At 34.8% G+C, this 24918-nt stretch overlaps 1 protein-coding gene across 1 annotated transcript in view; it reads left to right on the top strand.

The window, feature by feature from the left end:
• The window catches only part of LOC124081372 (mitochondrial adenyl nucleotide antiporter SLC25A24-like), a 57313-nt gene extending 33242 nt beyond the window's left edge, over positions 1-24071 (top strand). The window contains exons 5-10 of the mRNA XM_046427572.1: positions 878-1036; positions 5679-5831; positions 18652-18759; positions 20796-20963; positions 22599-22749; positions 23896-24071. Coding sequence (XP_046283528.1) covers positions 878-1036; positions 5679-5831; positions 18652-18759; positions 20796-20963; positions 22599-22749; positions 23896-24071 — 915 coding nt within the window. The remainder of the gene's footprint in view (positions 1-877; positions 1037-5678; positions 5832-18651; positions 18760-20795; positions 20964-22598; positions 22750-23895) is intronic.
• Positions 24072-24918: the final 847 nt, after the last annotated feature.

Below are 24918 nucleotides of genomic sequence, written 5' to 3'. Positions count from 1 at the left end.
AATTGTAAAGTAATGGAATCTGTATCCTCTGAGTCCAGTTCAGCAGTTTTTTAACTGAAACATATTGCTAAAACAGTCTTAGCAAAATCGAATATGGTTACTAAAATGAAGTGAAATGCAAAACCTATTATAGTGCAGATTTTTTTTTAATTTTTAAAAAATTAGTTGTAGATGGACGCAATACCTTTATTTATTTATTTATTTTTATGTGGTGCTGAGGATCGAACCCCGGGCCGCATGCATGCCAGGCGAGTGCGCTACCGCTTGAGCCACATCCCCAGCCCTGGTGCAGATTTTTAGAAAGAAAAATTATTGACTTTGAAGAGAAAATGAATGTAAATAATAATGAAGCATATAAAATGCTTACCCCCCGGATGCCCTTTGGAATTATTACTATTTTTTTAATTTTTAGAAATTTTTTTTTAAGAATAAGATACTATTCTTGAATTCTGACTTAGGTTTCAGTGTACAATAGAATTTGAGAGAATTTGAACAAAAGCAGGGAAAATTTATTAAGTGTTTATTCCTTCCCTAGGATGTGACAGAAACTGTGGTGACTTGGACATGATTCCTGCTCTCAGGGTTTATGTTTATCATGGAAGAGATTTTCCAAACAGTTTGAGAATTTTCAGTTGATAACTCTAATTTAATGGAAATAATTTTACCATTAAATTTGTAAGGTGTGTTATTCATAATCATTTGGTCTAGTACAAGTGCTAAACAAATTGTCAATCTTGAGTAATAGGAGGTGACATAAAAGAGAATTTTGGAGTTTTTGGTTCTTGTGAAAATTTATTCTTGGTCTTTGTAAAAAGTTGTCCTTTTAATTTATCAAGTATTCATACTTTATTATCTAATTATTTTTTGCATTTATCAGCTAATTGACATAGGAGAGAGTATAGCAATTCCAGATGAATTTTCTGAACAAGAAAGGCAGTCTGGAGATTGGTGGAAACAATTGGTGGCAGCAGGAATAGCTAGTGCAGTGGCACAAACATTCACAGCTCCTTTTGACCGCTTGAAAGTCATGATGCAGGTAGCTTGCATGCTTTTCCTACCTTGTCAGAGTAACTGGAATAATTCTTTATTATTTTCACAACAAATATTTTAAATGTCTTGGAAATTTTCATACTATTTCTTTTTATGCTTTATTTAAAATGTAGATTTTTAAATTTATTTTTAGATAAGCAGTTGTTCTAGAGAAGCAAGGCTCTTTTTTATAACCTTTATTTTATTTATTTTTATTTTTATGTGGTGCTGGCAAGGTGCTTCTAAGAATTAATTTTTATTTGAAATGATAATATAGTCACCTTATTAGATTGATTTTTCAGAAATAAAACTAAATCCATTAGAGAAATGACAAGACACTATTAGTCTAATTTGTTATGTTTATCCCCTGACACCAACATAATTACATGATTATACTTTCCTATGAAAGTACTGAGAATATTTCTAAGAATTATAAAAAATTATTATATGGTATCTAATTACCTTTATTTCACTGAGTGATGTTTTATCAGCAGAAGTTATGAAATAGTATATGGTTTAATCTAGTAAGAATCATAACTAAAATCCATAATTAAAATTTACTATTTGGTGCATACTTTCTCTGCAAGGATATACAAATAAATAATATATAATCTGGTGAATTTAAATTTTGTAATAAATTTACATACCTGGGTGTCTTACTGTATTTGTTTTTTGTTGTTGTTGTTGTTAATATTGGTAACATTTTGGTAATGGAAACAGTATGAATTGTGTAAAAACTATAGTGTTACATAAATAAGAGCTAAGTAATTTATCTATACTTGTGAATTGTGTAAAAACTATAGTGTTACATAAATAAGAGCTAAGTAATTTATCTATACTTCTGCTCAATCCAAGATTTTTTGATATCTTACAAACTATATTTACATAAATATATAATTTTTTAGAAAATAAAGACTTTGAAGGATAGCTTTTAGGGAAAAAAAGGCTTCATATATTCATTTCACATATATTTACTTAGGACCCATTGTATAATAGATACTTATTAGGCATTAGGGGCTACAGTAGTAAGTTAGACACAATATTTAGAATTAGAGAATTGAGGGGAAAATAGATAACTAGGCAAGTAATAATAAAAGGCAATAATTAGGCAAGTAAGTAATGAAACATGAGACCTATGTTATTCTGTATCCAGAGAATACACATAGTACTGTGGGAACACCTAAAGGGAGTACATACCATTTTCCCTGTCCTTATCACTTCTCACATAAATGTATAATGATATCTTGGTTAATGTATCCAGATCACTTATCACATAAATATATAATGATATCTTGGTTAATGTATCCAGTAGAAATAACGACCTTTAATTCAACAGACTAAATGTTGGGAACACACTTTGAAGTAAGGTAATAAGACAACCCATCATCCTTCTGAGTGTTTGATTCCCCAGTTAGTGACTAAATTCAGTCAGTTGTTAGGAAAGAGTAACACTCCAAAATTCTCTATTACATATAAAGATCAAAACCTGGTTTCTTCACTGGGTTTATTTACTAAAGATCATCTCCCAATATGTCTCTGTGTAGCAACGTACTATACTGTATATTTTCCATTTACACCTCATTTTTTTATTTTCTGAGAAGCAAAGTTACTGAGGAAACCAGGTTTTTGATCCAGAACCTGATAGAGATACTCCACAACATAGCTATGCGATGATGATGATGATGATGATGATGGTGGTGGTGGTATGGTGATATTGAAATTAATCATTGTCACTTCTAAGTTTTTGTTCTGTGAAAGATATAAACTATATGGGTGTCATAGAGACAGAAAGCAGTGATGATCCGTTTTCTGAGCAGAAGAAAATGGACTGGATTAGGGAGAGTGAAAAGGTATGTACCAAATAGAGGAGGTGTGGAAAGAATAAAAAAAGAAAAGGGAAAGAGAAGAGGATGGGAGACAGAAAAGAAAATAAACATGGAGAATAAATAGGACAAAAGGAGGGAAGATGATGGGGGGAAATGAGTTAGAAATAGGGAGGCAAAAGTAGAGAGGAAGGGAAAAAGAAGGGAAGATTAGGAAGTGGGAGAAGGAGGGAGGGAAGGAAGAAGTCTGTCCTTTTACACTGTTCTGATTGTTTAGGCTTTCATTTATAAATATATTGGGCAGTGAAATAGGTTCATTAAAACTTGCCCTCTTACTAAAGGAAGTATTACTCTTTGAGCTTCATGCATCTGAAAAGGAATACTGTGAAATACAAAAAGACACATGTCTAAAACAGCTTAATTGCAAGGATTTATAGTCAGAGAGTCCTGGGTTTGAATTCAGACTTTGATATACTTTATCTTTGATATACTTTATTTGACCACTCCCTGTTGGGGCTATAAAATGAGAATCATCTCACCAGAGTTATTTTAATGCAGGGAGGTGGTTGGATTTGGCTAGGGGGTGGGTAACTTAGTGGTGGACAACTTGGCCTAGCATGGATGAGGCCTTGGGTTGGATCCCCCTCACCCCTCACTCCCCACACATGGAAATGAGGGGAAAATAGGTTTTATGAAGTGTTTAGCATAATGTCTGTTACATAGTACACAAAATGAAGGCTGTCATTTTTTTGTAGAGAAAAAAGATGAGAAAGTAGAACTATTACTATTTCATCAGACATATTTAATTTTCTTTAGCTATTTGTTTTGAGTTTTAAATACTTTATTTTCAAAAGAAAATAAATACATGCCTACAAAAAATCTGGAAAATAGGACAGTAGAAAGAAGTTATCTATCTTCTCATCACTCAGAATAGTTATTAATAATGCCTTAGTGTATTACCTCTTGTCTTTTTATGTTTTTTTGCAGAATAGTGATTACTTTTAAATAATTGATCTTTTTTTGCGATTAATAGTATAACATGGTCATATTCACATTACTTCATATTCTTCAAATACAGTTTGTAACGACTAGGTAACATTTCAAGTGGAAGTGTCATACCTTATTTTGTCATTTAAAAGTTTCTTATGCATGTAGATGACCTAAATTCTCCTCTTTTAAAACTGTTATTCATAATTTTGTGATGGACAGAACATCATTACCTGAACCTTTTTTCATTTTAGGATTATTTGTTCAGAAAAATTCCTGAAAGTTTAATGATGAACATATTTAAGGCTGTGTGTATTTGTGTGTGCATGCATGCACACATATACAGCTAAATTATTTTTCAGATTTGTTCTAACATAAGATGAGAATGCCCATTTTGCCTTGCTTGCTCATTATTATTCTCTTAGAGGGTGCTTTACTACAATTTAACTTTCACTTTCTTAAAAATAACATCTTATTATAAAATAATATATTAGAAAAAATAGGAAAACAGAAAATCATAAAGGCAGACATTAAAATGATCTGTAACTCTCATGTGTTCCTTTGCTAGAAATTCTATAGCAAAGTACCACAAGTGGGCTTAAACAACAGAAATCTATTGTCTCATAATTCTGGAGGCTTAAAGTCCAAAATTAAGGTGTTATCAGGGTCAGTTCTTTCTTAGGGATATGAGCGAGAGTCTGTTCCTGGTTACTCTTCTCCTAATCTATGTTACATCTCTGTACCAAAATTTCTCCTTTTTATAAGGATAGCAGTTGTATAAATTACAGTACACCATGAGGATCTCATTATAATTTGATTATATCTATAAAGACCTTATCTCCAAATTAGGTCATTCTGAAGGAATAGGAATTAGGACTTTAATATATGAATCTTGAGGGGTATAGTTCAATTCCTAATACTGCGATACCCCGAAGTATACATTATTGAAAAGCTCAATACATTTTCATTCATTCTTTTTTCAGTGCATATTTAAATGTACTGTTACAATCTTATAATATTAATTTATTTCTGTCTTCCATAAGTTATTCTTTTCTTTGATTTTTTATTATATTCCAATACCTTCAGTGGTTGACTAAAACTTCAGATAGTACAAAACGTATATGTACAATGTTTTATCCTATATATATGCCCATGATAAAATTTAATTTTTAAATTAGGTACAGTAAGAGATTAACAACAACAACTGATAATAATAAAGTATAACAATTACAATATTATACTATAATGAAAGTTATGTGACTTTCACCTAGGAAGCACGTTACAGTGTTTCTTTGACATATCCAAATTGCAAACATCACTACTCTTGTACTTTGGGACCATTATTAAGTGAAATAAGGGTAACTTGAACATAAGCATTGTGGTAATTCCAGAACAGTAAATGTGATAACCGAGATGGCTACTAAGTGATTAATGGGTGGGTTATGTACATAGCGTGGATATACTGGACAAAGTGGTGATTCATGACCCTGGAGGATAGAGTGGAGCTGGACAGCCTGATTTTATCATGCTGCATAGAATGGTATGTAATTTAAAACATATAAATGATTTATTTTTGTTATTTTCCATTTAATATATTTGGACCATGGAAACCATGGAATTCAAACTATGGATATAGGGGGACTGCTATGATTAAAATATATGTTTGGATACAAGAAAATATTAATATATCAATTTTATATGTCACTAAAGGAAAATTAAATTGGGGATTGAAAAATTATGAATTCATATATGTATGTATAATTATGTCATTAGTAATACCAATGCTATATTGTCAGAAAAATAAACTGAAGAATAAATAGATTTTCTATTTATTTCCAGGTTCATAGTTTAAAGACAAGAAGAATGAAGTTGATGAGTGTGTTTGAGCAGATGGTAAACGAAGGAGGAATTTTTTCTCTTTGGCGAGGAAATGGTACAAATATTATCAAAATTGCACCAGAGATGGCACTCAAGATTGGGGCCTATGAACAGGTAAATGTTATTGGCTAAGGAATTTTAAATGAAGATTAGGTTTTAATGTAATATAAAAATTTAGACTTTTATGAAAGAGAAAACGGGAATAAGCAATAGTTATCAATGTAAACATTAATTTTATTTTCATTTGATGACTGGTTGCATATTGCTATTATCTACAAAGAAAGGCTGCATGGATAACATTATATCATCAAAACTGATGTTTGTTAGTAATTCTTCTAATTTCACTGTCATAATGTGACATAAAAACATTTCATAATTGGTTTTTCCTTTAAATAATTTGAATGTTTTGTGGAATTAAATGTTTCAGTTCATTTATTACTAAGTAAAGGATTAATCTCAATTTAATCAAGTGAATAACAGATGAGAAATATACATTGAATTAAAAAATTTGTTAATCTGATTTAGGATTTTACTTCAGAGGCTTAGATAATTTACTTTGAGATGAACTACATTTACTTTTGAATATTATATGTTATTTGTGTCACATAAGTGCCCAAGAATGCTTTGAATGTGGCTCAAACTTTTCATCTTAATTGTATACCTTGTAGTAATTCTTTAAAAAATTTTTTTTTTGCATATGGCAATTAAAGTGCTTATAGAGGAAATTTTGTACCCTAAATTGGAAATAAGATTGCTGGGTACAAAGGATCCAGTTGAAGTTAGTAGTCCTGAATATCGTGATATCAGGAAGCATGCAGATGTAGAAAATCTTGCTTACAATAGGTTTTGAATTTTGGCAATTTCCTGGATTCCAATATTTATTCTGTGGCTACCGTGAGCAAGGTCTTATGCTGTAGTCTTGGGCTACATGAGTAAACAAGATAGAAATAGTTGATCTGCTCTTCTAGACTTTACTTCTATCAAAATTAGTTGTTGGGAGCTGGGTTGTGGTTCAGTGGTAGAGCGCTTGCTTAGCATGTGTGAGGGTTTGATCCTCAGCACCACATATAAGTAAATAAAACACAGGTCCATCAACAACTAAAAAATATTTTAAAGAATTAGATGTTGAAATTTAAGGAGGGTTCGTCCAATTTAGTGTACAAAAACAACATGTTATAAAAGTACAAAAGAAGCAGGGAAGTCTGTGTATTCCTTATTGTTACCAGGAACATATAGGTTGTTATTTGTGATATCACATACAGGTGGGAAAAAATGGCCTAGACCTTAAGTCATCAATATGCCATCCTCACTACTCATGGTGACACAGGACAACACAGAGAGTGCTCCAGTGATGCACTGTTCATTATTAATTAGGACTTTGGCTTCACAGTTCTTTCTAGTCTGCCACACTGGCAATAAGCAACCATGGACACACTTTCCCTGTTTAGAACAAGACTTGACTAGAGAAAGCAGCAGGTTTCCCACTTCTTATCTTTGGCCTCATCTTGGTTCCTGCTAGCCTTTCCAGGGTACATCACCTCACGGGGTTAAGAGCTCTTCCAGGACTCTAGCATATAGACCTCCTTATAGCTGATTTATTACAATGAAAAGATACAAAGCAATATTGATGAAGAGCAAAGGTGAATGGGATGAAGTTCAGAGGAAACCAGAAGTAGGCTTTCAAAAAGGTCCTTTTCCAGAGCTCTTGCTTGATTACTTCAGCAATGAATTGTGACAACACATATAAAATGATCTTTACCAGAGAAACTCGTTAGAGTCTTTGTGCCCAAGGTTTATTAGGGCTGGTCTCTCTGCCTAGCATGTATCAAAACAAGCAGGCATTCAGCATAAGTTATATTGTCTGTGTAAAGAGTTTATGCACAGTGAGCCATTCTTGTCAGAGAATGATGGGAACCCTCCCCAAATCCAAGTTCCCAAATAGAAGCCAAGGGAGAACTTTGCAAACAGGACTTTCAAGGGACACCACTCTCTTGCATGCTGAATTCTTTTCTGTACATAAATCATTTTAGAAATATCAAAATGAATCACACGAATTTCTCCTGTAAACTTTTAACTTAAAAAAATACTAGTTGATTCTTTGACATCAAGTGATGCTATTATTTCTTATATTGTTTTTCGTCTTCTCCCTCTGGTTTATTGATGTGTAATTGAAAATTAAAATAGTTTATTTATGGTATAAACATAATTTATGTTTTAATATATGAGTACATATACATATCTATCCTCTTAGCAAATTTCAAGTGTACAATACAATATTGTTAACTATATTCACTGTTATATAAGAGATCTCTAAAATTCATTTATCTTGTATAAGTGAAACTTTGTGTCCCTTGATCAACATCCCTGTGGGAAGCCATCCTGACACGTGACTGGGCGACTCCCGTTAAGGGTCTGAGGCTTCTGGCTGTGTCGGAATTTTCCCAGCCCTTTCCTGATGAGAGAACCCGTCCGTGTGGGGGTGTGACTGACCACTGACCCCGGGGGCCCAATCACTGACCCTGACCTTGGAGTGCAGTCCCCCCTCAACCTTCATTGGATGGAATTATCCCCTGAAATTCTTGTTCCCCAATAAAAGGCTACTCCCTGGCGTGTTCACTCTCTCTCTCTCCTGCTAGCCCTGAGTAATCCTTGCTGCCCTGCTGGGCGGTTAGAGGTAGGAGCCAGAGAGGGGAGCCGTCTCGGACCTGGCAATAGAAATAAGGTAACTGAGTCTGTGTGTTTTATTTCGATCTCTTCTAACTAACTTTATGCCTAGAACCTCATTAATGAAACCATTGCGCAGGCCGCATGGTAGAATTGGCGCCCACTAGGGGGGCATTCTAGATTAGTTAGATTGAGTGGGAGCGCTCTATAAAGATAAGGATAAAGATAAAGATAAAGGAAGAGGTGACAATTTGGGTCACAAAAGTACCTGGAGCTATTGAAGGAAAGAGACGCTAAATTAATTAAAATGGGAAATTCAACTTCTACGGATAAGGAAATGTATCTGACTATTTTAGACAGTATAATTAATCAGAAAGGAAAACAGATAAAGAAAGCTCAGTTATTACAATTCTTAAAGATTGTAGGTGAATATTGTCCTTGGTTTTGTGAACAAGAGTCTCCAAATTTATCTACTTGGGAGAAATTAGGAAGAAAGTTACAAAAGGTTTATTTTTCTAATGAACTACCTGGAGGCATAGAAAGTATTCAGAAAACTTGGACGGCTCTAGAAGTTTGTCTTTTTGAATATATGGGTCAAAGTTCATGGCCCCCTGAAGACCTGTTAAAAGGCTTGCAAAGGGCTATTAAGTCTATTCAAATGGAAAATTCGCCTGAGGCTAAGTTAATTCCTTTTCCCTTAGGCCGTTTACAAACAAAGACGCTAAAGGCCAAACCTAAGGTTAGGAATGTGACTTTAAACTCGCAGGACTATACTAGCCCGCAGGGAGATTCTAGGGACGAATATCATAGAGGACAAACCTCCGAGATCTTAGAAAGCCCTCCAGAAGAGGTAGAGGATCTTCCTACAGAGGAAAATCCGGAAGAGATTCCTAGAGGGGCTCAGAGTTCTTCTCCGCCACGTGGTTTAGAAACCCAAATTCAAAATGGCGATAGTACAGAGTCTGACCATGACTTGCAATCTGAGGGAGAAGAATCAGACATGGAAATTCAGGACTTACAGAGGAATCTTAACAGGCTGCGTTTAACACCGCCTGTCCAGGCTATTCGAATTCGGCCGGTACCTGCTAAAAGGACAAAATTTAACAGGTACGCTGGGTTAACAATGACTTTTCTTACCCCGTTCCAGCGAGGTATTAAGAAAGCACAGGAAGATGGGGAGGATACTAGCGGTTTTCAACTTTTTCCAGTTTTTGAGCAAGTTAATGAACAAGATCAGAGAGTTAGAGTTCATGCTGTAATCCCATTTAAAACCATTAAGGAACTAAAAAGTGCATGTGAGACATATGGTCCAAATTCCCCTTTTGTACAGAGCCTGATAGAAAATATTTGCTCACAACCCCTTCCTCCTAGCGATTGGATTTCTTTAGCCAGATCTTGTCTGAGCGGGGGAGATTTCTTACTTTGGAGGACTTACTGGACTGATTTCTGTACTGAACAGGCAGAAAAGAACAAAAGACAGGATATAGAAACGCCAGTAGAAATGTTTCTACGGACAGGTGAATTTACTGACCTAGAAAGACAGTTAAATTATGATTTTGTAGTGTACAATCAAATAACTGATTGTGCGAAACGCGCCTGGAGACAAATTGTCTCCAAGGACCAGTCCAATTTAGTTCTTACCAAAATCAGGCAAGGTGCGAGTGAACCTTACTCAGATTTCGTAGCCCGGTTGTACCAGGCTGCAAACAGGTCAATTGGGGACTCGGGAGCGAGTGAGTTCATTGTTAGGCAATTGGCATTCGAAAACGCAAATAAATACTGTCAGGATATTCTTAGACCGCACCGTAAAAAAGGGACAGTTTCTGAGTTTATTCGCTTATGTTCTGACATAGACTCTACTCATTTACAAACAGTGGCCCTAGCTGCAGCAATAAAAGAAACTTTGAAACCACAGGATTTAGTACGAAAACCCCGCGGAAAATGTTACATTTGCGGGAGAAATAATCATTTTGCGCGGGATTGTCGCATGCGTAATTCTAAGTTCAGGGCTCCATCTACTGGTGATAATAGATATTGCAGGACTCAACCCCACGTGGCGAGTCAAGATGGCGCGGATCAGCCCGCCTTCTCGCCGTCATTTCCTCCCAGCGGGAGGACAAAAAACTTCCGGTCGGCCCCTCCCCGGGCCGAGCAACAATACGGGGAATTCGAGGAGAGGTCGCACAGTGTGACGTCACTGGCGCCGACCAGGACAGCCCGCGAATTTTATCGGAACATAGATCGCAGACAGTTTTCTTAGGACCTTCAAGGACAGTTGAATTAAATCCTGAGACAGGGCCAAAACAAATCCCTACTGGGATTTTCGGGCCGCTTCCAGATAATACTATAGGTTTAATTTTGGGACGCAATAACTTAAAGGGAGCCATTGAGGTGATACCCGGTGTGATAGATTCAAATTTTAAAGGACAATTAAATGTTACTGTAAAGTCCAACTATACCCTAAGGCTCACTCCAAAGGATACATTTGCCCAATTGATTTTATTGCCTTGTGATTCAGGGAGGCACGCACCAGTAGATTCAGTTTCTAGACCACCGGACAGAGTATACTGGTCGCAGCTAGTAAGACAAGAACGCCCCTTATTAGAGCTTAAAATTAATAATAAAAAGTTCCTCGGAATAGTAGACACAGGAACTGATATATCTGTTTTTTCTAGTAGGTTCTGGCCTAGGAGCTGGCCTTTACATGTAGCACCAGCTAACCTAGAGGGAATAGGACAGGTTTCACAGCCTGCTCAAAGTGCCAACTATCTCCGTTGGGAAGATTCCAATGGGAAAAGTGGAGTATTTAAGCCTTATGTGTTAGGGTCTTTACCAGCTAACCTATGGGGAAGAGATATTTTAGCCAAGATGGGATTATTATTAGTTACTCCAAACTCTATAAGGTCAGTTGAGGAAGTTAATCAGAGGTATTTTCCTGAAGATGATAAGGAGACCCTTCAGGAAGAGTATCTGTTTACAAACCAGTCTCCACGACAAAGATTAGTAAATGCTCCAGCTTATGTAAGCTCTTCTTTTCAACAATTTTGCCAAGAGTTTAAAATTAATCATAAAACAGGAATTCCTTATAACCCTCAAGGCCAAGCCATTGTGGAACGAGCTCATTTATCTATTAAGCTTCAATTACAAAAATTAAAGGGGGGGAATAGGTTTATGACTCCCCAAAATAGCCTTAATCATGCCTTGTTTGTTTTAAATTTTTTAAACTGTGACGCAGAAGGTCACACTGCTGCTGAGAGACAAATGTCTCCCTCAGTAACAGGCCCTTTAGGCAAAGTTTTGTGGAAAGATTTACAGACTGGTCAGTGGAAGGGTCCAGACCCAGTGATTATGCGGGGTAGAGGTCATGCTTGTATTTTCCCAGAAGGTGCATTTCGTCCTATTTGGGTACCTGAACGTGCTATCAGACATGGAAGAGATAGAACCCAGATTCAAGCGACTGAGGATCGACCCGGAGGAGCCCCTATCCAGAAGGAGGAGATATCGGAAAAGGATGAAAAAAGACCAGATTGACCCAGCCGAAAAGCTGATTTCATGGGAAGACTTGAAGAAGCTAACAACCCAGGCTTCCCGAATACTTCGACACCTAGGAGAGAACAGGACCCCAGTGATGATGGTAGCAACAGTAATTGCCCTGTTGGGCTGTCAGGTAAAGGGGGATCAAGTAGACACTTACTGGACATATTTCCCAGATCCACCCCTGGTACACCCAGCTGTGTGGACTGGAGAATCTATTACAGTATTTACTAATGACTCATTCATGATGGGAGGATTTACAGATACCCATATTACTCCCAATCATGTGACTAGATTTAATTATTCTGGCTACAGTGCCCAATTACCTTTGTGTTGGTCACACAATAAACATGCTGGCTGTCTGAAAGTATCATTCGAAGAAAAGACAGCGATTGGTAGACATAGACTGACAAATAATTCTATTTATGGGGACTTAAGACCTTATACTAGATCAGTAATTAAGATGGGACTTTCCCATAACAAGCCAGTCATTTCTGCAAAACCTCCACGAATGCCCCACTGTCCAAATAGTTCTACAATTGAGATTGGCACCTTTCCTAGATGGATGGATTGTGTAAATACCTTTCCTGTACAACATAAGGTGTCTAAAGATAGTGGGTATATTTTAGACTGGTCTCCAAAAATTGATAAAAGACAATTATGAAGAAATTCTGCTATGACACCTGCAGGATTTGTTAGTAATATTTTGACTTATAGTAAAGGAGGTGTCCAGAAAGATATTTGGCGTTTAGTTGCTGCCTCAGAATTCTTGCATTTTACAGACAAACCTTTACCAAAATTTGTTGGCAAGAACTGTAAAGAGGGATCTTGCTATGGCTTACGAGCCTGTGTCCAATCTCCTTATGTTTTAATTATTGGAAATGTAAAAGTTAAATGGATAGATGACAGATATATTGTTACTTGTAATAAATGCAACCTAACCAATTGTATTACTAGGTATAATGGAGGAAAAGGAGTGCTGATACTTCATCAGCCCTCTTTCGTTTTATTACCTGCTAATATTTCAGAGCCATGGTATGCTGATACTGGTTTACAAGTCTTGCAGCAAATTCATGCCCAGTTAGCAAGACCTAAACGTGCTATTGGAGTTATAATTGTTGGTGTTTTGGCGCTAGTCTCCTTTATTGCCTCAACTGTCTCTGCGTCTCTGACATTGTCTCAGAATATTCAGCATGCAAAATTTCTTAATAATTTAGCTCAAAATACTTCCAAGGCTCTGCGTAATCAAGTAAATATTGATGAAAGGATTGAGACTAAATTAAACGCCTTAGAGGCGACTGTTATAGACATAGGTAATGAACTTTCAGCCTTAAAATTTAAGGAAAGGCTTAAATGCCATGCCAATTATAAGTATGTTTGTGTTACAGCTGCCGAGTACAATGCTTCTCTCTGGGATTGGGAGAAGGTTAAAAACCATTTATTAGGTATTTGGCAAAATAGTAATAATAGCTTGGATATTCTGGAACTTCATCACCATATCCAAGACATTCAAAATAATAAAGCTGAATTTTCAGATCCTTCTTCTCTGGCAAACCAAATATTAAAGGAGTTGAATGGATTCAACCCTGAAAATATTCTTAAACACTCGGCCTGGTACATTATTGGATTATTCTCTTTGCTGTTAATTCTCTTTTGTGTTGTAATTATAGGATGGCGAGTCTTCGGAACAAGAATACAGAAACTCCAAAGAGTGAACCGCCGCCTCATTTTTAAGAATAGAAAGGGGGAATATGCGGGAAGCCATCCTGACACGTGACTGGGCGACTCCCGTTAAGGGTCTGAGGCTTCTGGCTGTGTCGGAATTTTCCCGGCCCTTTCCTGATGAGAGAACCCGTCCGTGTGGGGGTGTGACTGACCACTGACCCCGGGGGCCCAATCACTGACCCTGACCTTGGAGTGCAGTCCCCCCTCAACCTTCATTGGATGGAATTATCCCCTGAAATTCTTGTTCCCCAATAAAAGGCTACTCCCTGGCGTGTTCACTCTCTCTCTCTCCTGCTAGCCCTGAGTAATCCTTGCTGCCCTGCTGGGCGGTTAGAGGTCGGAGCCAGAGAGGGGAGCCGTCTCGGACCTGGCAATAGAAATAAGGTAACTGAGTCTGTGTGTTTTATTTCGATCTCTTCTAACTAACTTTATGCCTAGAACCTCATTAATGAAACCATTGCGCAGGCCGCGTGGTAGACATCCCCCCATTTCTCCTCTTGCCAACAATCATTTTACCTTCAGATTGCACATACAAAATAATGTTTGTCTTTTGGCATCTGGTTTATTTGATTTAGCATAATGTTTTCCAAGTTCATTCATATTGTTAAAAATGCAGGATTTACTTACTATTTAAAAGACTATTCAGTCTTTTAAATTTTCTGTGTATCTTATAATTGTGTTGTACATATACCATGTTTTCTTTATCTATTCATCAGTGGACATTTAGGTTTCTTTCATATTTGGGCTATTGTGAATAATGCTGAAATAAACACAGAACTGCAGATATCTTTTTTGAGTACTGATTTTATTTCCTTTGGATATATATATATGCAGAAGTATGATTACTGGATCAAAAGGTAGTTATACTTGGGGTTGAACCACCATTTAACCCATTCCACTCCTTGACTTATACCCAAAGGACTTAAAATTAGCATACTACAGTGATGTAGCCACATCAGTGTTTACAGCAGTTCAAGTCACCATAGCCAAGCTATGGAACCAACCTACATGCCCTTCAACAGATGAATGGATAAAGAAAGTGTGGTATATATACACAATGGAATACTACTCAGCTATAAAGAAGAATTTGCCAGTAAATGGATGGAACTGGAGAATGTCACACTAAGTGAAATAAGCCAGTCCCCCAGAAAGCAAAGGCTGAATGTTCTCTCTGATATATGGATGCTAACCCATAACAAGGAAGGGAATGAAGGGGAAGTACAGAAATTCATTGGATTAGACAAAAAGAAGGGAGGGAGAATGGGAACAGGAAAGACAGTAGAATGAATCGGACATAACTTTCCTATGCTCATATATGAATATATGACCACTGTGACTCTACATTATTCACAACCACAAGAATTGGATCAAAATTATAATAGGTTGCACTCCATATATATATAATATGTCAAAATATACCCTTTGTCATGAATATCTAAAAATAACAAATATAAAACCAGTAAAATAAAAGGTAGTTATATTTTTAGTTTTTATGGGAATCTCCATATTGTCATCTTTGGACTTAATGATAATAGTCATTCTAACAGTTGTGAGGAGATATGTCCTTGTGGTTTGAGTTTGTATTTCCCTGAAGATGAATGGTGTGCACCTTTTCATATAACTGTTGGCCATTTGTATGTTTTCTTTGAAGAAATGTTTATTCAAGACATTTGTCCATTTTAAAATCAGATTATTTGTATCTTTTGCTATTGAGTTATAGTAGTTCCTTATATATCTTGGATATTAATTCTTTACCAAATATATGGTTTGTGTTTATTTTTTCTACTCTGTCGTTTGCTTTTTAAATCAACTTTGTTGATTATTCCTTTTGCTGTGCATACATTTTATAGTTTAATAATGTTCTACTTGTTTATTTTTGTTTTTGTTGCCTGTAATTTGAGGTCATATCTGAAAAATCATTACTGTGATCATTATCAAGAAGCTCCCTCCAATGTTTTATATGAAACATTTAATTTTAATTCAACTTTAATAAAGATATATCACTTATAAAAGAAGATATTCCTCTAATAATTTTAGTTTTACGTCTTAAGTCTTTAATTTGTTTGAGTTGATTTTCTACATTTTTCTACATGTACCTATTAAAATTCTCAATGGTCTCATTTCTCAGTACCTATTTTCTGTATTAGAAAATACAGCTTCCTGTTACTATAACAAAATACTTGAGTCACGTTGTCATTCAGAGGAATATTGACTGCTTTCACATATGATCAAGTTCCCTTAAAAGATAAATTCTTGAGTAAGAAAATGATGTTCTCATTAAATTAGTTCTTTTAGAGTAGGTGCAGAAGAGTTAATCAATAGGATGGCATCAAATTAAAAACTTCTACACAGCAAAGGAAATAATTATGAATGGGAAGAGAGAACCTATAGTATGGAAGAAAATCTTCACTAACTACTCTTCTACAGAAGATTAATGTCTTGAATATATAAAGAATTTTTAAAAACCTCTACACTAAAAAATCTAATAACCCAATTAATTAATGGGAAAATGAGTTAGACATCATCAAAAGAAGAAATGCACAAATGGTCAACAAATATATTTAAAAATGGTCAACATCATTAGCAATTAGGGAATTGCCAACTAAAACTACACTGAGATTTCATCTCACACCAGTCAGAATGGCAATCATCAAGAATACAAGTAATTCCTATGTTCATATATGAATGCACAACCACTGTAACTCCATGTCATGTACAACCACAAGAATGGGATACTAATTAGAATAAGATATACTCCATGTATGTATAATATGTCAAAATATACTCTTCTTTCATGTATATCTAAAAAGAACAAATAAAAATATGGGAAAATATTTTAAGAATACAAAAAATAATAAACACTGGGGAGGATATGGATAAAAATGAACACTTTTACACTCTTGGTGGGATTATAAATTAATACAACCACTATGGAAGTCAATATGGGGGATCCTTAAAAGACTAGGCATGGAACCACCATATGACTCAGCTACACTACTCCTCAGTATTTATCCTGAGAATTAAAGTCATCATACTACAGAGATACATGAATACCCATGTTTATAGCAGCACAGTTCACAATGATGGAACTATGGAACTAAGCTTAGGTGTCCATCAGCAGGTGAATGGATAAATAAAACATGGTATACATATACAAAAGAGATTTATTTAGCCATAAAGAAAAATGAAATTATGTTAATTGCAGGAAAATGGATGGAACTAGAGACCACCATGTTAAGCAAAATAAGTTAAACTTACACAGTCAGGGTCCTATATTTTCTTTCATATGTGGAAGCTGGAGAAGAAGAGGAAAAGAAAGGTGGGGGCAGATCTCATGAGAATCAAAGGGAGATCAGTAGAGGAAAGGGACCAGGGGGCAGGAGACAGGAAGAGAGGGTGGAAGTGCTGGGGGGTGACACTGGCCAAATTATATTGTTACATTGTATGCATGTACACATGTAACAACAGAGCCTATCAATATGTGCAAGTATAATGCACCAATAAAAATGTGGAAATAAGTAGGTGGCAGGAATTGTTGTCAATCTAATGGATTTAATAGTTCATATACAAAGTCTGTGGATCAGAAGTAATATTTTGCAGCTGAGTAACTGTGGATTAATGAATCTTTAGACAGAATTTTGGAAGCATCTGTAAAACTAGAAAATTAATTTTTTCTTTCCTTTTTTCAGGCACAACTGTACTAAATATATTTCCCAAATACTTTAAAATTAAATTATATTCACATAAGTAAGTTTATTAAAATATATGAAATATTGAAATAAAACCATTAAGTGTAAAAGTTAGGTTCTTCTTGGCTACATTTACTCTGATGTCATTCTGTTTGGAAGGGCTACAATGTTAAGTGTTCCCAAAGGTCATCTTTAAAAAAAAAATATTTTAGATGGTTCCTCAGCAGCTACTGGTAGTCCATTTTGGTTTTCAACTGAGTGAAGTGGCTCTTTTAGAGTAGGTGGTAAAGTCAGATATTTAAGCTTATGTTCAGGCTTTCTCTTCAACCCCTTCAAAGACCTTTTCTTTTATTCTACCCACTGAAAGCCCTCTTCCTTTGACAGGAAAGTCTAGCCATTCCCTTTTCCTTTCATGCCCTAACCTCTAATGATTGCTTGGTTCTCTGAAGATAGGGGGATTCCCAGGACACATGAGAATTTTAATAGGTTTGAGTGATATACTGAAGATATGTTTGTAAGAACATGAAAGGGGGTGGGCTTTGTTCATGGTTCATTTCTCATTTAAATTACATATTCCATTCATGTGTTATGATTTACATTAGTTCTTGTTAAAACTTCACTTTTAGGTTTAGATTTCTGTTTTCCTTTTTTCTACATGTTTTTATAATAGCTTACCCATTACTTGAGCTAACTGGAATAAACTATGCCTTATAACAAAAAGAGCCTCTCATGTTGTTACTGTTCCTGATTATCCAGTAACCAAACAATGTTAAGTGTTTTCTATGTGTAAAGCATGATGCTAAAAAGTGATAAAAGGTACAATCCTGTCAGGCATGGTGGTGTCTGCCTGTTAATCCCAGCTACTCAGGAGGCTGAGGCAGAAGGATCACAAGTTCAAAGTCAGTCTGGGCAGTTTAGTGAGATCCTGTCTTAAAAAAACAAAGTCTGTAGGTATAAGTAAGTCATAAATTGCCCCTGGGTTCAATCACCAGTACCAGGGGGAGAAAATAATACAATCCTTGTCCCCTTTGTGTAATTTGCATGCCACATATGAAATAACACATTCATGAATATGTTTAAGTAATTTAACACTCCTATTAGTTTATTCCACAAAGAAAAAGGAAAAAGGAGACTGAATAGAGGACTTTTACTTAACTTTGTAATAAATACAAGTAATTGGAATCAGGTATTCTACTGGGTTGTGCTAATGTCAGTTATCTGATATGTTTTAACATAAATTTATACTATTAATGTTATAAATTTAGAAAGGTATGTATTACATTTCATTAATACTATACATTTTAATACTTTTGTTTGCACAGTTTAAGAAATGGCTTAGTTTTGATGGTTCTAATACAGGAATTTTTGAAAGATTTATAGCTGGTTCATTGGCTGGAGCAACTGCCCAGACCTGTATTTACCCCATGGAGGTATGTATTAGTATAAAATTTTAACTAAAACCATGTTTTAATGCAAATTATAACTTCTTATGAATGAATTCCAGATAAGTATTTTATATAATAATGTAATAAATTGTTTTATACCTACAGATTTTAAATCTCATGTCACTTGAACTCAGTGTTTTTTTAAAACAAAGATAGTATTGGAGATAGACAAGAAGATAAACAGTAATTTATTGTTTGATTGATGGATGGATAGAATCATTTGTTTAGTAATCAGGGAAATTTGGATAGCGTACCCACTAAGTTTAGCTGTTTTACTTAGCTAGCTGTTATGCGGGATTCAGAAAAGAGTTGGACAGGGATTTTGATCATGTAATTTATAGTAGAAGGGAAAATAAATACAACATTAATGATGATTCAAAATAGAAACAGTAAATTCTAGGAGAGAGATCCATATACCATGTTATGGAAACTCAAAGGGGAGAAATTATTTTTAGCTAGGGATTTCATGAAAGCGGGGAATAAAATGTGTGAGCATGGCTTAGAATTTGGCATGCAAGGATTATGAGTAAAGGCATTTTAGGCAGACATAACAGCTTGAGCAAAGGAATGGAGGTTAAAAATGTCAGTGTGTTTAGTTTTGGACTGGACTTTTAAGTGAAAGGTTGGGACCCAATAGGAAAGCCTCTTGAATTTAACTTTCATTCCTCAAAAAATTAGAAGCCATTAAAGACTTTGGAGCCTGCAATGTGATCTTGGTTATTGTATCCATTTTTTTTCTTTTTCTTTGTCTCACTTTTTTTTTTTTTTTTTTGAGAAGAGATTAGAGAGATCATTCCCTCAGTCAGGGAAATGATAATAAGAGCTCAAATTATAGGGAAAATTGACTCCTCTTAGAGCTCTTGTGAGAATGGACAACTTGAAAAATGGAAAATAGGAAAAACTGGAAGGAACAAAGTGGAAAAGTCTGTGGGCTGTGTGCCTGAGTGTTAGAAGAGTTGTGTCTAGGTTAGAGTCCTAATAGAGGTAGAGGATGAGGAAGGGAACTAGATGAGATCAGATCTACATTTATTTAATTGTAGCAGTTGGTGGGACAACCAAGTTATTATTTTCAGCAGGCAGTTGCAAATATGATACTGAGACTTGAGATTTCAAATCTTGGCATACCATCTGCAGAGAGGTGTTAATTGAAGCCATGAGATTGCCTAAGGAAAATGCAAGGGTTTTGTTTTGTTGCTTTCTTTCTTTTTTAATGCTGAGAAAAAAACCTTTGAGATCTTAATTTAGGGAATAAGAAGAGAAAATAAAAGCATGACAGTGAAGATTTACTTGTGTAAGAGGAAAGCACACTTCCTTGGAGAAGACAGAAAATTTTAAGAATGGGTTCTGCAGAAAGATTCATGAAGCAAAAGACTTCCTATTGATGGAACAGAGGCAGCCCCACCAAGTTATGTAGTTTGCCCAAACAAGACAAAATTTATTCTTTTTTGTCTTCCCTGTTTGAGAGAGCAATTTCTCCAAGCATGTATAGAGTGGCTTTTAATTAAGTTAATGGAAATTAAGATAAGGAATGAGACTATTAGAATTGTATCTGGCTTGGGAATATTTACAGAGTCAGCTGGAGCCTGCTGTTGTCTTTGTAGTTTCTGTGATGTCACTACTTTAAGAGCCCAGAGTTATTTTAAGTTATATATTATAGGTCTTACTATTTCCCTCAGTGTACATTTTAAGCATATATAGAATTTTTTTCCTATTGTTTTTTCACATTAACATGGCCACATATTTTGGTTTTTTTTTATTTCAAATGAATTTGTTTCAGAACATGTTGCCTTATAGCACATTAAAAGCACACTGCTTAATTTTCTTGTTTGAATATTTTTAATGTATTTGCTGTTGCTAAGTAAGACCTAGCTGTTGAAAAATTATAGTTATTGTTTATGGTTGTTTTCTTTTTGGTTTCTATAAAAGTTTGTAAACATCATGGTACAATAAGCCTCACTAGTTTGCTAGATTAGCAGAGTGAATCTAATAAATATATATTTCTTATGTTCTTTCATATATAGGTAATAAAGACTAGACTGGCTGTGGCTAACACTGGAGAGTATTCAGGGATTGTCGACTGTGGCATGAAGCTTCTGAAACAAGAGGGTATCCGAGCTTTATTTAAAGGCTATGTTCCTAACTTGCTAGGCATTGTACCTTATGCAGGCATAGATCTTGCTGTTTATGAGGTGAGTTCTTTCTCAAAATGTGACGTTATGAGTTAAATTTGAGAATATGCACAACAGTTTTTTATTCTAAAAACTTGATTATAAATCACTTTTCATTAAGCAGCTTTTGACTGAGGAGTGAACTGAATGTTTTTATTTTTGTTTTATATGTAAATATAAAATATAAGTTATTTTATATTTACATATAAAACAAAATAATTTTATATTTACATATAAAACAAAATAATAATAACTAATAATTTTAGGGTTTTTTTGGTGAATTACTTCTTGGTAAGGATTATAGATAGATATTCCAATAATATAGTGGTTTTCAACCCTGGATGCAAAATTGAAATCATCTATATGTAGATCTTTTAAAAAATAAGATTGTTGAGCTATTTCCTGAGACTTTCTGACTTAATCATCCCAGGGAGAGGTCTGGGATCCAGGTTTTTTGACTGCCCAGAAGAATCTGTGTGCAGGTAAGATTGAGAACATGAACATATCATTGCCATCTAGGAAGATTAGACCTGAGGGGAGAAATACCTGGGTTGGAAATGAGAGCCAGCATGGAGATAGGCTAAAAATCCTGACAGTGCTGTCCTGATGAGGCAGGACTCTAGGGTACTCCCTTTTAGCCAGTCATTTCCTACATCTGTCTCAGGAAAATCATTTTAACAACATTCACCATTTGTATGTAAGAACTAGGTGGGAGTGTATGATTAGAATAACTCAGATTTCATTCTCAATATGGAAAGGAGAGCTTTCTAGGCATAGGCCTGTAGTATTTTTGGCAAGCAGTACCTCCATCATGTGAAAAATAGCTCATCGCATTTATCACTATAACAAATAAATTATATTTTTGTAGATGTTTAGAGTATGAATATTATGGCACATATTTTCCTTTCCTTTGTGTTTCCTGGTTTCTGTGATCTTATTAAAATAAATGTGTTGCTTCTGTATAAACAGAAGAAATGGGCTTTCTCCATTCTTTTATGTCTACAGTTTAATATCTGTAGCTTTCATACCAGTGTACCACTTCTCTTTTTATTGTTACATGATTGTAATAAGCGTGTACCATGGAAAGACATTATGGAATTTATTTTTCAAAACATCAAATTCTACATTTGGATAATTGTCAGTACATAATAATAAAGTAGCTGCTACCCTTTATAAATGAACAGTTCTAAAAGCACTCAGTGATGTTTTAAGCCTATTATTTATAAATATTTTTTCCAGCCACTTTTATTCAAGGAAAAGAAAATTTGGAAAGAGAGTCTCTCTTAAAAACTGAGAAAGTGTGGTTTCATTAACCTGTAGTAGATTGTGCAGTCTTCCTCTCTATAATATTTTGTTAATCTCTGAGAATCTTCAGAACTTTGTTCTGGTCTCTATCTTTAAAACCAAAATAAATAAGCAAAGGAAAACAAAACAAATTACCCCCCCTAAAAAACAACAAAAAATAAAAATAAATAAAAAAATAAAACTCACAGAGAAACACAAACATATGAGAACTCAAAATTCAGGTTACTTATTTGAAAACATTTGTGCATCCTGTCCTTGATATGTCAGTGCAGTAGCCTCTCTGTACTAAAGTTTATTCATCTTAGAGTTGCGTAGTAGTTAAAAGGATATTTATTATTCTCTCTCTGCCAGTTTTTGAAGAATCATTGGCTGAAGCACTATGCAGAAGACTCTGTAAACCCTGGGGTAATAATTTTGCTGGCCTGTAGTACATTGTCTCACACTTGTGGTCAGTTAGTCAGCTTCCCTCTGTATCTCATTAGAACTCGCATGCAGGCTGATGGTGAGTTTTGTCTTTTTAATGAAGTAATAATTAAGTAGTATCTTTTAAATAAGTATAAATTAATGATTTCAAAAACAGAAGAACTTATAAAAACTTATAAATAAAGCAAAATTTAACTCTCTAATTTAAAGCATGAAATTTTAAATAATAATTTAATTGACTAGAGCCTTTTGTGAATTGTAGGTTTTATTTCTTCTTCAAAGCTCTCTTTGGAACGCTCCACATTTTCTTCAGTAACTGATGATCTCATTGAGGAGTTTTTGTTTTTATTTAGATTCAAAAATACCACGTAGAACAATAGAAAAGGTTTTGTCCCTTCAAACTTAATCAAAGTTTACCCCATAGAAACAAAGTTTTTTCTTCTTGGTTCTGCTACCACCATCATGTCCCACATTGGGAACTTAATATATTTGTGGAACTGAACTCACTTACATTGATTCAGTCTACTTAAGGAGGGGTCATTAATCAGAAGGATGATATCTGCTTTGTTCCTCTCAGAGTGAAATTTAGGAATTTAGATTTTAAGAAAATACCTTTATGACTTTTAAAGAATAAAATAAAATACACAACTTCACATTATCCCATAATCTTCTTGAGTGAACCATTTAAGGAGTTTACATGGCATGTGAGATTCTTTTACATTCTCTTTCTTCCTCTTTTTTTAGTTAGGCCTTGGGATTTAATTTATATTGCATATTTAATTTATATTGCATTTCCCTCTCTATTCTACCACACATCCATTCTTCTATCGAACTACCTGTATAATATGTAATTCCAAATGCTCCTTGGAGATGCTTTGTGAAAACTTTCAGCTTTTTCAATAGAACTTTCTGCAGTTATGGAAATATTTTATAACTGTACTATTTACTACAGTGGTCACTAATCATATGTGGTTGACTCTCATGCACTTGAAATGTTACTACTGTGACTGAGGAGCTCAGTTTTTAGTTTTATTTAATTTTAATTAAATCTCAGTAGCCACATGTCTTGTAGATATCATATTGAACAGCACAGGACTATTCTATATGAAGGGAGAGAAGCATACGCTGAAGTAATTTCAACTTCTATAAATTCTAATTTATCATTGAACTATCTTAATACATAAAGATTAAATACTGAATTATACTGATCTTTTTAAACTTATAGCTCTGGTGGAACAAGAAAAAACACCTATGATTCAGCTCATCCAAGAAATATATAAGAAAGAAGGAAAAAGAGGATTTTACAGGGGTATCACCCCTAACATCATAAAGTTGCTTCCTGCAGTAGGCATCGGCTGTATTGCTTATGAAAAAGCGAAACCAATTTTGGGATTAACCTAGAAGTGAAATATCAAATTGTTATCATTGTCATAATCACTGAATCATAAGATAATGTCTGGGTTATAAGGAGATCATACCTTTTACTAAAAGGAAAGAAGTATCAAATAACTGTTAAAAATATTCTCTTTATTTTATCTATTATAAAATGTATAAATTAAATAATAATTTTGGTAAAGTTCTTTAGTAATTTTAAATCATTAATATTTACCAAATTATTTTTACATTTCCTGCCACTCTACCTTGAATCCTAACTTGAGATTTATTTATTTATTTATTTATTTATTTATTTATTTTTATTGTTGGTTACTCAAAACATTACATAGTTCTTGACTTATCATATTTCACACTTTGATTCAAGTGGGTTATGAGCTCCCATTTTTACTCCGTATACAGATTGCAGAATCACATCGGTTACACATCCACTTATTTACATATTGCCATACGAGTGTCTGTTGTATTCTGCTGCCTTTCCTATCCTCTACTATCCCCCCTTCCCTCCCCTCCCCTCCCCTCTTCTCTCTCTACCCCATCTACCGTAATTCATTTCTCCCCCTTGTTTATTTTTCCCTTTCCCCTCACTTCCTCTTGTATGTAATTTTGTATAACCCTGAGGGTCTTCTTCCATTTCCATGCAATTTCCCTTCTCTCTCCCTTTCCCTCCCACCTCTCATCCCTGTTTAATGTTAATCTTCTTCTCATGCTCTTCGTCCCAACTCTGTTCTTAGTTACTCTCCTTATATCAAAGAAGACATTTGGCATTTGTTTTTTAGGGATTGGCTAGCTTCACTTAGCATAATCTGCTCTAATGCCATCCATTTCCCTGCAAATTCTATAATTTTGTCATTTT

This window comes from Marmota monax, unplaced genomic scaffold (assembly GCF_021218885.2).
Source record: "Marmota monax isolate L192 unplaced genomic scaffold, Marmota_monax_Labrador192_F-V1.1 WCK01_AAM20220418_F8-fsc00184, whole genome shotgun sequence".
Taxonomy (NCBI): domain Eukaryota; kingdom Metazoa; phylum Chordata; class Mammalia; order Rodentia; family Sciuridae; genus Marmota; species Marmota monax.
Note: the sequence above shows the minus strand (reverse complement) of the source record. Positions and strands in the feature narration are given on the sequence as shown.